The 14,065-nt window shown below is 36.4% G+C and overlaps 1 protein-coding gene across 15 annotated transcripts in view; it reads left to right on the top strand.

Moving 5' to 3' along the window:
- Nucleotides 1–14,065, top strand: part of Trpm3 (transient receptor potential cation channel subfamily M member 3) — an 835,737-nt gene that overhangs the window by 566,808 nt on the left and 254,864 nt on the right. For all 15 annotated transcript variants that reach the window (XR_012440467.1, XM_074052027.1, XM_074052024.1 and 12 more), the window contains exons 4-5: nucleotides 5,491–5,704; nucleotides 8,523–8,647. Coding sequence is in view for 14 of the 15 variants with exons in the window: in XM_074052027.1 (XP_073908128.1) it covers nucleotides 5,491–5,704; nucleotides 8,523–8,647 (339 nt within the window). In the remaining variant the exon portion in view is untranslated. The remainder of the gene's footprint in view (nucleotides 1–5,490; nucleotides 5,705–8,522; nucleotides 8,648–14,065) is intronic.

Genomic DNA, 14,065 nt, shown 5'->3' with positions numbered 1-14,065 from the left:
ACATTCACGTGAAGAGTAGAGGACAGAGGAAACTTATCCTTTTATCATGAATCCATTGGGGGGGCAGAGCCCTCATGACCTAATAACTCTTAAAGGTCCTATTTCTCAATACTACTGCATTGTACATTAAGTTCTAATACATAAACTTTGAAAGGCACATTCAAACCATAGTACATACCACTTGGAAATTTTTGTCTGGAGAAGGAAGAATTATATTCCTTGATTTACATGTGGTCCCCAAGGAGAGGTTAGAAATCTCAAGCCCCACCCAGACTTTTTTTTTATTTCCTTTATTCATATGTGCATACAATGATTGAGTCATTACTCCCCCCTTCCCCCCACCCCCTCCCTTTTTCCCGACCCCCTCGTTCTCCCCCCTACCCCCCTCGCTTCCAAGCAGATTCTGTTTTGCCCTTATCTCAATTTTGTTGAAGAGAGAATAAATATTAATGAGGACCAGGGGTTTTTGTTAGTTGAGGTGAGGATAGCTATACAGGGAGATTCCTAGTATTGCTTCCATGTACATATGTGTTACTTTCTGAATTGATTCTTCTCGAACTAACCTTTTCTCTAGTTCCTAGTCCCCTTCTCCTATTGGCCTCTGTTGCTTTCAAGTTTCTGCTTTAGTTCCTTTGCATTGAAGACATCAGATGCTATCTTTTTTTTGGGAGGGGGGCGGTTACCTACCTATTTTCATACCTCCCTTGTGTGCACTCGCTTTATCATGTGATCAAAGTTCAATCCCCTTGTTGTGTTTGCCCTTGATCTAATGTCCGCATATGAGGGAGAACATACAATTTTTGGTCTTCTGGGCCTGGCTAACCTCGCTTAGGATAATGTTCTCCAGTTCCATCCATTTACTTGAGAATGATAACATTTCATTCTTCTTCATGGCTGTGTAAAATTCCATTGCGTATAAATACCACATTTTCTTTATCCATTTGTCAGTAGTGGAGCATCTTGGCTGTGCCCATAACTTGGCTATTGTGAATAGTGCTGCAATAAATATGGGTGTGCAAGTACCTCTGGAGTAACCTGTGTCACATTCTTTTGGGTATATCCCCAAGAGTGGTATTGCTGGATCAAATGGTAGATCAATGTCTAGCTTTTTAAGTAGCCTCCAAATTTTTTTCCAGAGTGATTGTACTAGTTTGCATTCCCACCAGCAGTGTACAAGGATTCCTTTTTCCCCACATCCTCGCCAACACCTGTTGTTGGTGGTGTTGCTGATGATGGCTATTCTAACAGGGGTGAGGTGGAATCTTAGTGTAGCTTTGATTTGCATTTCCTTTATGGCTAGAGATGGTGAGCATTTTTTCATGTGTTTTTTGGCCATTTGAATTTCTTCTTTTGAGAAAGTTCTGTTTAGTTCACTTGCCCATTTCTTTATTGGTTCATTAATTTTGGGAGAGTTTAGTTTTTTGAGTTCCCTGTATATTCTGGTTATCGGTCCTTTGTCTGATGTGTTGCTGGAGAATGTTTTCTCTCACTCATCCACCCTGACTTCTTGTATCAGAACCTGCATTTTTGATAAGGTCATTGGTGAGTGATGTGCATGTTATAAATTGAGAAAAACAGCCCAACCTAGAGCCTCTGATGTTAGTAGTAGCTGTAATGACAAGGCTTGAGTAATGGATGAAATGATTATTGGGTAATTAGCTCTGGGATTCCACCCTTCCCTGGATCTCTGTGTCCTTGTCTATGAAGCAGAAGAATTGAACTGGATGATCTCTAGGGTTTCATGATGCTGAGCTGTCTCTCAGCTTTCTTTTATTTCTAAGACTGTAACTACATCACAACCAACACTGAAAGGCTTACCAAAAAATGTGATCAGATCCAACAAAATCCTTCTCTCAAAGGTCTTGTAACATGGAGATAAGATGGCATATGGAATAAGCAACCAGAAAACAATATCACATTGGTTGGGTTGAGAGTCATATTGCATCTGCATCGGCATGGACTTGTATTTTCAGGACAATTCATTGTGAATGAAGCAAAGACTTTGAAAGATATGAATGATTTCTGGCAGTGAAAGAGCAGAGACTGCATTACCTAAGACTTGAGGAATAGCCAAGTTGCACAATGAAATGGGGGGAACACCTTGCCAAATTATGGTGGACCCCTAACTGCCAGAAAGGGAAATTTATATGTGATGTAAAGACTGAAATTGAAAATACTATGATTAAAAAAGTAATTGGACAAAGAAATCTGCCTATTTGTTTCTCATAGAAAGATTAGGGCTAGAGAAGCCAGTATTACCACAGCCCAAACTGACATCCTTAAAGAATGTACTGTTAAAATTAGAGATAAGGGCAAAATAGTTTCTGCCTGGAAGCAAGGGGGTGGGGGGGTAGAAATGACCCAAAAGTTGTATGCACATATGAATAAAAGAAAAGAAAAGAATGTATTGTTAAAATGGCACCTGAAGGAATAGAGGGAAGGAATAGGAATAGAGGGATTCATTTTGAGAAATGGATAATTATGAGTTAGAGACTAGTTGGTTGTAGGTAAATGAAGAGAAGTATGAAAAGAGGGCATTTATAACTTAACAGTTAAGAGAAAAGGCTCTGTATTCAGACCTATGGTATGAATGTCATCACTCCCCACTAATAATGTGAACTGGGAAATCTGGTGGATCCTTTCCTTTTCCACTGGTACAATGTGGATGTTTGTTGTTAGATGAGTTTATGAGATGGAACCCCCAAAACATTATGGATCTTTACTGTGGAACGCTGTGCCTGGACCACAGTAAAATATGATCCACATGCTGCATAATGACATTTCGGTCAACAATGAAGCACACATATTATGGTGGTTCCGTAAGAAAATGGAGCTGAAAAACACCATCTGGTGACATTATAGAAGTCTAAATGTTGTAGCACAACACATTGTTCACCTGTTTGTGGTGATAGTAGAGTAAACAAAATGGCTACGCTGCCAGTCCTATACAGGTATAGCACATAAAATTACATACAATGCATAATACTTACTAGTAAATGACTGCAACTGGCTTATGCAATTACTCTGTTATACTTTTTATCATTTTAGAGTGTAGTCCATCTACTTACAAAAAAAGTTTACTGTAAAGCAGTATGTGATTTAATGTATGCACATGTAAGCCCAGGTACTAACTTCACAAAAGCGTGTTTGTGCATGTAATTGGTCAAAAGTTAATACCTTTCTTTTCTCTCCCACGCAACATATAGATCTAAGAATACTACAATTTTGACTACTTCTAATACTGTATTGTCTAGAGTTTTAGTTCTACCATAACTTATACATAATTATGTCATAGTATTCAACCAATTTTGGTTTTTTTTTAATTTACCATATAACTACTAATATCTAAGTTATCATCCCATATTATTCTGGATCATGTAATTTTTGTCTATTGTATATATTTTAAATTTTCCTTCAGTGAAGTCTGTTAGAGCTCACCTCTCTCAGTTTTGATAGTCATAAAATGCCTATAATTTGCAGGCATTTTTGAAAGATATTTTTGCCAAATGTGGAATTTTAGACAGATCACTTCACTTGGCTCATTGAAGATGCTGGCTTTTGGCATCCATTGCCGGTGTTGAGGACGAGGGCTCCTATCTAATGACTATTTCTTCATGGTGATCCTTGTTCCTACCTGATTTTGAAGGGATTTCCCCTCCCTTGTGGTGTTCTCTATGATTTGCCTGTGAATGAAATTTCCTTTCATTTATCCTGCTTAGATTTCATTGAGGTTCTTAGACGTGAGGCTTGGTACATTTCAATAATTCTGAGAAATACCCCACCAATGCCTCTCTCCCATTCTTTCTTTTATTTTGGTCTAGCATTCTAATTATGTCCTCAAAGGTTCTTCACTTTTCTTTTATGTTTTAAATTCCTTTGTCTTTCTAGGCTGCCTTGGTTATTAGTTTCCTGAACCTATTGTCAGTGTGTCTACGGTGTAGTTTAATTTATGCATTGGAATTTTCACTTACGTCATATTTTGATTTCTATAAGTGCTGCTTTTTTTTCAAATTCCTTATCGTTTCTTGTTCCTTACTCATATATTCACTCATCTCATTTGTTTTTTAATGTGGTAAATATAGCTTTTTTATATTCTATAATCGATGTCTGAAGTTCTTACACTGCTGTCTGTTGTTTCCCCTGGTTCTTATTCATGCTGCTTTATTTCCTTGTGTACTTTATTACTAAGGAATGCTTATTTCCCCATGAGTGTTAATTCAGTCCTGTATTGATGAGACATTCCTCCACGGAAGATTTGCACTTGCCTTTTCCAGTTATCTGCAGCCATTACTCAATCAGAACCACTCAAATTAATACTCTGTTTGGTATATCTTAAGCCACACTGGTGGTACCAATGTGAACCAACACCTGTGGGATGGTCTGCTTGTGTTTAAAAATAATCAGAAGGGAATTTGTTTCCCCATCTATCCAGAGTCAAGGTTGAGGTAGACAAGTTTCCTTACTGCTATTTTCTGTTCAGAGTTACTTATGTTTTACTTCCTTATGTGGGTGGAGTCCTTTGAAGTAGAAGTATACCAGCTTTCTTCAAGACCCAGTCAACTCTCCCATACTGCGTAAAGCCATTAAATCATATGTTCAAGATCCGCAGGGTTTAGGAGAGACCCTCAAGGCCAACACTGTTTTGGTACTCCCTTCTCTCTTGAGGGTCCAGGTTCTACTTTATTAAGAGTTGAATATTCTTTCTTTTCATGCCATTTCAATAATACACTTCCAAGGACTTACACTTTCTTTACCTAGTATTTTAGTTGTTTCCAGCTAAAAAACAGAACTCTTTATGTAATTAAACTAAGACCTTAATGAGTATCATGTATATGGTCCAATAGACGACTATCATTGTATTTATAGCACTTCATTTATATGTGCCTCTAACTTCACTGCCATTTGCATTGAGTAAAACCTTGATTTCTGCTATAAACTTTAATTTTCCAACTATTCTATAGGAATAGTGCCTCTTGTCACTTTAAAAGAAAAATAATTGGGGTACTATTATAAACATAAATATAATCTGCTACTTTAAACTTTTAATTGCACTATGTTGAACTATAGAATCTTTTACAGCCTGTCAAAATAATAGGGTCATGAAACACAGCTATATCTGCCTCTAGTTTATTTGAAGGGATGGCTCACACTGAATATGTTGGAAACATTTGAACTGTTGCACAAGTATAAACAATGGTAAAATATAAACATGGTTTCTTTGGAGCAAAGAACTCATTCCAGGAAAATTGTGCTTAAACTACATTTAAAAAATCAAATAATTTTCAAGTTTGAAGTAATGCAAAATTTCAAGCAAACCTTTAAAAATGGTGAGGCTTTTGGGGTAAAGGAAAGGACCACCCCCTTTTAAAATATCTGATTTCTCATGAGGCATTGTGTTCAAGTAGGGACACATATAATTTCAATCAGTAAAGAATAACAGCCTCAAGCAGTCCTGCCTGTCTCCCTAATTGATAGCCTTTCTTTTTCTAGTATGTGCGCGTATCTTTTGATACAAAACCTGATCTCCTCCTGCACCTCATGACCAAGGAATGGCAATTGGAGCTTCCCAAGCTTCTCATCTCTGTCCACGGGGGCCTGCAGAACTTTGAACTCCAGCCCAAACTCAAGCAAGTCTTCGGGAAAGGGCTCATCAAAGCTGCCATGACAACTGGAGCATGGATATTCACTGGAGGGGTTAACACAGGTAATTGGAGTGGGGCAGAGAAAGGAGAATAGGGTCATGAGAATCTTGTGCATAAGACAATTTTCTCCTAAGGTCGAGTATATTTATATTTCCCACCTCACCCTTACCCATGTGTATATACCCTCCCTGGCTATCCCTCCTTTTCATAAATGATAACTATACAGTTATTTCTCAACTAAGAAGAATTTCACACAAGTAACAGGTATGTTATTCATTGTTGACTGTGCAAAGTTTGTAAACATGACTAATGGGATTTCAGAGGATGTTTCCAATAGCTGAAATTGTCACATAAACATCCAATATTTTTATTTTGACAGTACTGGTGTTTGAACTCAGGGCCTTACACTTGTAGGCACTTGCTCTACCACTTGAACCATGTCCTCAGCCCAATATCCAATAATATTTTTAAAGAATAGTTTCTGCTGTAAATTGGAAACTATGCCTCTACTCTTTAAGTGATTTCAAGTTTGGTGCCAAATAGCTTCAATATTTATAAAATATACCATATCTATCTGGGATATAAATTGTGATGGAAAGTCTAAGTTACTGTGTGTTTATTGTTTTAAATACTTCATTAAAGCATTTTGTAGATGACAAACCTCACTCTGAATTTCAAACATCTTTTCCTACCTGCCAAATGAGTTTCTATATTGTGATACGGGCACCCTGCCAAATCAATTCTTACAAGCCCTCTTACAGTTAAGTGCTTATCTACAAGCATTATAATTAATTGATTGGATGCCTGGAAACTTTCTTGCTATTTTTCCCCAGCCTGAGTCAGAAGTTCCAATTAGAATTGCACAAGTAATATTATAGTAAATTAGTGCAAACTCATCACAAGCCTCACACTATATATGTCTTCAGGTGGACACATGGAGTTAGTGGGACATCCTGAACATATCTCTGGAAAAACTAGATTTAAATACTATGTTATCTCAATGTTATTTGTATTTTTGGCTTACATGCTTAAGAGCTGTACTGCAAAATCTCCATCATGTCTACAATTCACGAACAGTCAGCACACACAGGCACGTTTCAGCAGTGGACTAGGCGTACTGCCCATGCCCAGAGTTGCTGTATGAAATTCAGTCCATAAACTGCCCTGATCTTATATGGACCAGCTCAGTCAGCTCTTTACTTTTTATTCTACAGTAATTGAATATTCAAAGAATACTTCTTCTTGCAATGACTGCTCAGATTTTAAGCTTCACATTTTACTCTGCACTATGTAGAAATTACTTGCTTGTAACTTAGTCTTTTGCTCTATTGACAAAGACCAACCCAATGGATTCCAAAGGTTCAAAAGAAATTCTAACCAATAGTCTATTGTTAGGAAATCGAGACATTGCTTATTGTTTTTCTTCTCTTATCAACTGTATTCAACGGCAAATGAATTTACAGCTCACTTATAAACCAAAGAGATTATCTCTGGCCCAAAATATGAGGTACTAATCATGGAGCAAAAGCTAGGTATGAGGTAATAAGAAAATTGTGGCAGACAGAGGGACATAACATGAACTTAAACTTCTTATTCAGGCCTGGTCCTTCTATGTTTTGCATATTAACGTTAATATACACAGATTTACTTTCATTTTTTGTAGATTTGTTTGAGTGGTAGTCTTACTTAGAAAATCTAAAATGAAAATGGCATTCTCCTCAATACTCCCAGCATAGCCAACCTGGATTAGTGGCCATTTAAACTATTTTACTTGATTTTTTAAAGGGAAGCTCTTTTTGTTTGACCTTATGACTATTTTACAATTGAGTTACTGAAACATGTATGTTCTCTTCCATAATTAAATTGTCTGGTGTGTTCTGTATGTTTAGTTAGTTCAGCTCAGTTTCTTAGCCCTTAATTTGAGCTAGACTATTCCTTTAGGCACACGAAGTTGAGTAATATGCTGATTGTCCAGTCTTTTAGAAGATACATCCTCATGTGTGATTATGAATAACTGCAGGATGTGTTAGGTGACATATTGAGCTGTTCAAATGCAATAAGTGCAAGTAAAAGAGCAATCAAATCCCATGTTCATATAGGAGATGACACTGGGTATGAGTTTTTCCTTGTGGAATGCATAAGTTTTGATAATTAGAAACATCTTTTCTTAGAAAATAGAAGTGATTATTAGAGAGATGTTAAGAGATGATAAATTAAATCTCTTTAAATGGTTTATAAAAAGTCAAGAGAGAAGTTCCCTACCATTTATAAACTGAATTTCTTCACTTTTAACTATGAGGGGGTAATAGTTAGAATGATGAAAATTACAGGTGTATTTATACATTTTAACATATTTTCCACAGAATAAGCCAACATTTTCTTTCTAACTAGGCTTTCTACATCATATGTTATAAATATGAAGGTAAAATTAAGGTTAATAAAATCTGAGCTAAGTAATAAAGAATATGACCCTGATTCATTTACAAACTGTAGTAGAGATTTAAGATCATGTTGCATATGGTACTTTCTTCTGGGTTACAAAGTTGATTCTTAGTAATACTAACAAGTGATTATGCTTATAAGAAAGATTCTCTAAGTTCAAAGAGTTGTTTTATTTTTTTCATAGATACTGACTGCTTTTTATTTGCCCATATAAATTAGAATAAGAAATGCATTGCTGGAGTTTGTATCAAGTCTGGCAAATATTCCTAGCATTATAGCCACAATTTTATGTAGTCTGTCCTACATATGTATGGCTTATATGGAAATGATTATATTCAATTCATTTCACCTTGGGAGAAATAATCACAATATCCTATAGGGTGATGGAAAGGTCATTACTGAAAAAGACAATATTAATACTCCTCTCTCTGTTCATAGGTGTTATTCGTCATGTTGGAGATGCCTTGAAGGATCATGCATCTAAATCTCGAGGGAAGATATGCACCATAGGTATTGCCCCCTGGGGAATTGTGGAAAACCAGGAGGACCTGATTGGAAGAGATGTAAGTCCTGGGGGCTGCCCCCTTTACATAATTTTCCTGGATGAGCTATCATAAGAATAAAATTTAAGTATTCACATAATGCACAAGATAGTACCCTTTTTGTCCCTACCTCCCAAAGTCAAACTTATATTAGGGAATAACTACTTGGTTTTCAAAATCTAGCTAGGAAAACTATGTCAACTCCTCCAATCAAGAAGTGTCAAAAGTAAATCTTATCAACCACCCCCTCTTTGCTTGAACCATGTGCTCCTGGAACGATTATGTAAAAAATCACTTACAGCATGTAACATTTACCAATGTTAACTGACTGATACTTGAAAAGAAGATTCTCCTTACCCCAGGCTCCAGCTTCAATATGAATGCCCCTCACCCAGCTCAGGAGAGATTCTTTCCACTTCCACTTCTGGCTTTCTTTGTCAGTAATTCTTTTCTAAATACTTGGTTACGGTGTGGACACAGCCAGCTTTTTACTTATTCCACTCTTAATGTAAGAGTAAGCCGCCAGCCTCTATTATCTGTTCTGATGTCCAGGGTCACTCACTGACCCATCAGTCAACAAATTTGCCAGAAATTTAGAGCACTTGGTCCCATTTTTTTTCCTGAGTCACCATCTTATTTCTGTTCCTTCCAGAGATTTCCTTACAAAATACAACCAGTCTCCAGCCAACTGCCAGACTTTTTCTTTTACCTAACACTTTTCAAAAGACCATTGGTAAGAATTGTAGTTATACTATATAAATAGAGAGGCATACTTTGACACTTACTGGCCCTTCCAGTAAGTTTAGCAATTGATTATCATTGTTTTGTACATCAGATAAATTCACTCCTTTGTTTCCAATCAAGGCCTGTCATACAGTATGACAAACATGCTAGTGTCATGAAGTCTGTCTGAGCCACACCAAAAAAAAAAAAAAAAAAAAAATCAGAGTTTAAGAACTAACTGGTTTAAAATGGATTATTTTATTGTGATGTAATACAGCACAACTATCTCATTTTAATCCAAAATAAAATAGTATGTGATGAAACACAAGCAGGAAATCAATTCCCAAGGTGGTAAGTAAACAGAATTGACTAGAAAAGTGTTATTAATTTTCTTCAGAGTTTTTGGGACTAGTGTTTCATAGAATATACTTGGGTTAATACTTGCCTTTGATTCCAAGTAGGCTTTTAAGCAAATTTTGATTTTGAACCAGAACAAATACATTTATTGGATATGCTAACAGACCTGAACATCCTAAGCATTAAATAGTACATTTTATTAACATATAAATTATTTCAAATGTTAGAATGATTTAGAAGTCATTTTGAAATATTTATATCTTCAGGATCTCTATTATAAACTTGAATTATTCAACTTAAGGGTGCTATTTTACAGTTTCTCATTCAATTAAAATATGAATAAATTTCTGTTTTCAAGATAGAATAATGAAGTGATAACCTCTAAGCACTTGCAGAGAATACTGGCCTACCACATAATGTGTTCATCTTGTGAATTTCATATGATTACAGGAAAGCAATACTTCTATTACATTTACTTGCCTGAGTTAGAAGAATCACTCCCAATTCTTTTCCATCCAACTTCAACTTTTTCTTTGATTTCATGTCCTTCTTGTGTTCTTTTCCTTTCCCCATCACTTCTTCCCACTGTATGCCAGTAGGCTTAGAGATTTTTTTTTGCTGTCCCTATTAAAGGGGACTTAATCCTAGCACAGAGGGTAGAAAAACCACTTGTATACCCAATAAATGTGTTCATGCTCCCAGGGGTCTAATAAAAGCAAACCATGGCTCACAAAGGACCAAAACAGCAGGAATTTTGAAGTGAGTAACCATGGGAGAGCACTGGAATCAACAAGAGAGAGACTAGAACCTTGTGAGATTCAGAGGCTTTAAAAGACTGCATGGAAAGAGAAGCAAAACACCCCAGCATTTGCTATGCTAACTCCATAGCCACAGGACTCTTCCCTTTCCAGTGGTAAGACTGAAAAAGAGTCCCAGCAAACACCCAGGTGGCCTGGAGCCATCTTCAGAAGTGAGCTACTTTTTGAGTTCAAACTGCACTGAGGGTTAGAAATTCCCATGTATTCCCATCTCTGGGACCTCACAGACATTCCACTACATTGGGTAAGTGGTAGCTGCCTCACCAGCCTGACTGTGACCTAATCCTAGTGGATTCATGACTGAATCCTCAAGGACTGAAGGTAGGTGACCATGTGGTTCCCACAGCGACAGTGCCACATTCAGGTGCCTGTTACTGACAGGGTGGGGAGTGAATGCCATGGTTCTATGGTTGCCTTGTGCCCAATGCATGCTGAAGAAGAAGTGGGAGGAACCCCAGTCATAAATGGTAAAAGACAGTTGCAAGGAAAATTTACCATCCCCAATTTTTGGCATGCACTGTCACCAGGAGAAAGAAATACCACCATTTGTGCTGCCACCCCGTCTCCCAACCTTGTCTGACATGTACTACTGTCAGGACTGGGTGTGAGCAACACAAAGGCAGTGTTGCAGTTCCCACCACTGCCTCATGAAGGACAAGTGCTTCAGGCCTTTCATCACTCCCAGGCCCTTGCTAGTAGCTGAGCTCACATAAACAGTACCTAAAGAAATCTCCATCACTATACTTCTACATTACAGCTTCGTGAACTGCTACAGTGTCCCAACTTATGCATGGCCTGCAGAGACAGTGAGTCTCTCCAAGTCTACCACATACACAAAGTCATTAATCACAGTCAAAGAAGCTATAGAGAATCAACACTATGGTTTCCAGCTGGAAATAAAGCCAACCTTGTATAATAAACCAACACCCCAAGAAACATCTTCATGAGAAACACACTAAGAAGACCACCCTATAAAAGAGATACCTGCTCCAACAGATGTGCTAATATCAATGAAGGAACTCAAGAAATAAGAAAAACAAGGTAATATGGTACCTCACAAAAAAACACAACTCTCTAGCAACAGATCTAAAAGAAATAAATGTGGATGAAATGCCTGATAAAGAATTTAAAAGAATTATTATTTTTAAAAAGCACAATAAGATCCCAGAGAATACAAGGAAACATTGACAGATTTTGAAAGAGACCCAAACAAAAGTTTTGGGAAGTGAAGAATGAATAAAAAATTCAATTGAAAGCCTCAATGGACTAGATCAAGCAGACAAAAAGAATATCTCAACTTGAAGACAGGTCTTTTGAAATAGCCCCATCAGATGAAAAAAGATTAAAGAGAGTTTTCAAACCATTAAGTGAACAAATATCCACATTTTCAGAATACCCAAAGTGAAGGGAAAAGTTAATGAAATAGAAAACATATTATGTGAAATAATAGCAGAAAACTTCCCTAGTCTTGGGAAAGATAGGGCCATCTATGCACAGGCAGCTTATGGGACCCCTAAATAATGACCAAGAAATAGCTTTACCAGAGCTTTACAAGACAAAGAAATAATTCTCAAATCTGCAAGAGAAAAGTGCCAAGTTCCATTTAAGGATATCTCCATTAGCTTAAAAACTGATTACTCAACAGATACCCAATAGAAATCCTACATTTCCAGGAGGAAATGGAATGATATATGCCAAGTCCTGAAACAATAATTGTCAACCAAGAATACTATACACAGTAATTCTGTCCTCTAGAGATTAATTAGAAACAGTCTTTCTAAGATAAGCAAAAAATAATATAATTTGTGACCACCAAACCAGCCTTATAAAAGATGCATAAGGGAGTCTGACATCCAGGAGTGAAACAGATAACTACCATCATGAAAGCAAGTGAAAATATGAAAGTCACTAGAAGAATGGATACAAAAAAGAGAAATTGAAAAGACTCAAATATTATCAATGCAGTAAATCATCAAACTACAAAGATAAACAAGAGAAGAAAAACAAAAATATTCAAAACACCTAGAAAAAGAGCAATAAAATGACAAGAGTAAGTTCTTACTATCAATAACTGTGAATGTAGATGGACTAAATTCTCCAATTAAAAGATACAGACTGGCTCAATGGATGAAAACCAAATCAACATTATACTGCCTGCAAGAAATTTGCTTTATCAGTCAAGACAGAAATTGAAGACACAAAACATGGAAACGCCTCCGATGTTCATGAATTGGAAGAATCAATATTGTTAAAATGTCCATACTACCCAAAGTGATCTACAGATTAAATGCAAGCATCCTCAAAATACCAATGACATTCTTCACAGAACTAGAAATAACAATCCTAAACTTTATATGGAAGCACAAAATACCCTAAATAGCTGAAGCAATCTTGAGTAAAAAAACAAATGGAAGTCATCCCACCACCTAATTTGAAGACATATTGCAGAGACCTAAAAAGCAAAACAACATGAAAATTAAAACAGGTTCATGATACAATGGAACAAATAGAGATCTCAGAAATAAACTCACATCTAGAGCCAACTGATTTTCAACAAAGGCATCAAAAATATACATTGGAGAAGGGATACCCTCTTCAACAAATGCTGCTAGGAAAAATGGAATTCACATGCCTGTGACCCCAGCCTCTCTCCAAGTGCAAAAATCAAGACCTAAATGTATGATCTGAAATTACTAAGATAAAATATCAGGGATATACTTCAAGACATTGGTAGAGGCAGTGATTTTCTATACAAGACCTAAAAGCACAGGGGAAAAATGACTAATGGGATTACATCAAACTAAAAAGCTTGCACATGACAAAGAAAATAATTAACAGAGTAAAGAGACAATCTACACACTGAGACAAAATATTCACCAACTATTCATCTTTTGTGTACTCTTCAGAACACAAAAGTAGTTTAAAAAATTTTAAAATAATTAAACCAATTAAAATGGGTAAATTATCTGAATAGACACTTCTCAAATATACTCATGTATGAAAATGGAAAACAAGACCTGTTAAATGAGACCTTATTCTAAGGGGGGGCAAGGGGAATAAAGGAGAATGATAGAGGGAGTGAATTTAACTAAGATCTATTGTAGGACCTTTTGTAAATGTCACAATGTACTCCCAGTACAACAATAATATGATTTTTCAAAAAAGCTTTTAAAAAAGAAACATAAATGGCCAACAAATACACTCAGTATCATTAACCAGAGAAATGTAAATCAAAACTACAATGATGTTTCATGTCACCTCAGAATGGCTATTCCAGAAATAAAATGAAATAAAAATAAATTCTGAAAATAGGTATGAAGGAAAAGTAACACTTCTATATTTTTCATGAGAATGTGAATTAGTCTAGAGGCTTCTCAAAAATCTAAAACTACATCTACCATATGATCCAGCTATCCCACTTTTGGGTATGTATACTAAAGAAATTAAATCAGCAAACCAAAGTGTACCTGCGTACCCATGTTTGCCATACTATTCAAAATAGCTTAGATACGGAATCAGTCCAAGTGCCCATCAACAGATG

This window comes from Castor canadensis, chromosome 13 (genome assembly GCF_047511655.1).
Source record: "Castor canadensis chromosome 13, mCasCan1.hap1v2, whole genome shotgun sequence".
Lineage (NCBI taxonomy): Eukaryota > Metazoa > Chordata > Mammalia > Rodentia > Castoridae > Castor > Castor canadensis.
Note: the sequence above shows the minus strand (reverse complement) of the source record. Positions and strands in the feature narration are given on the sequence as shown.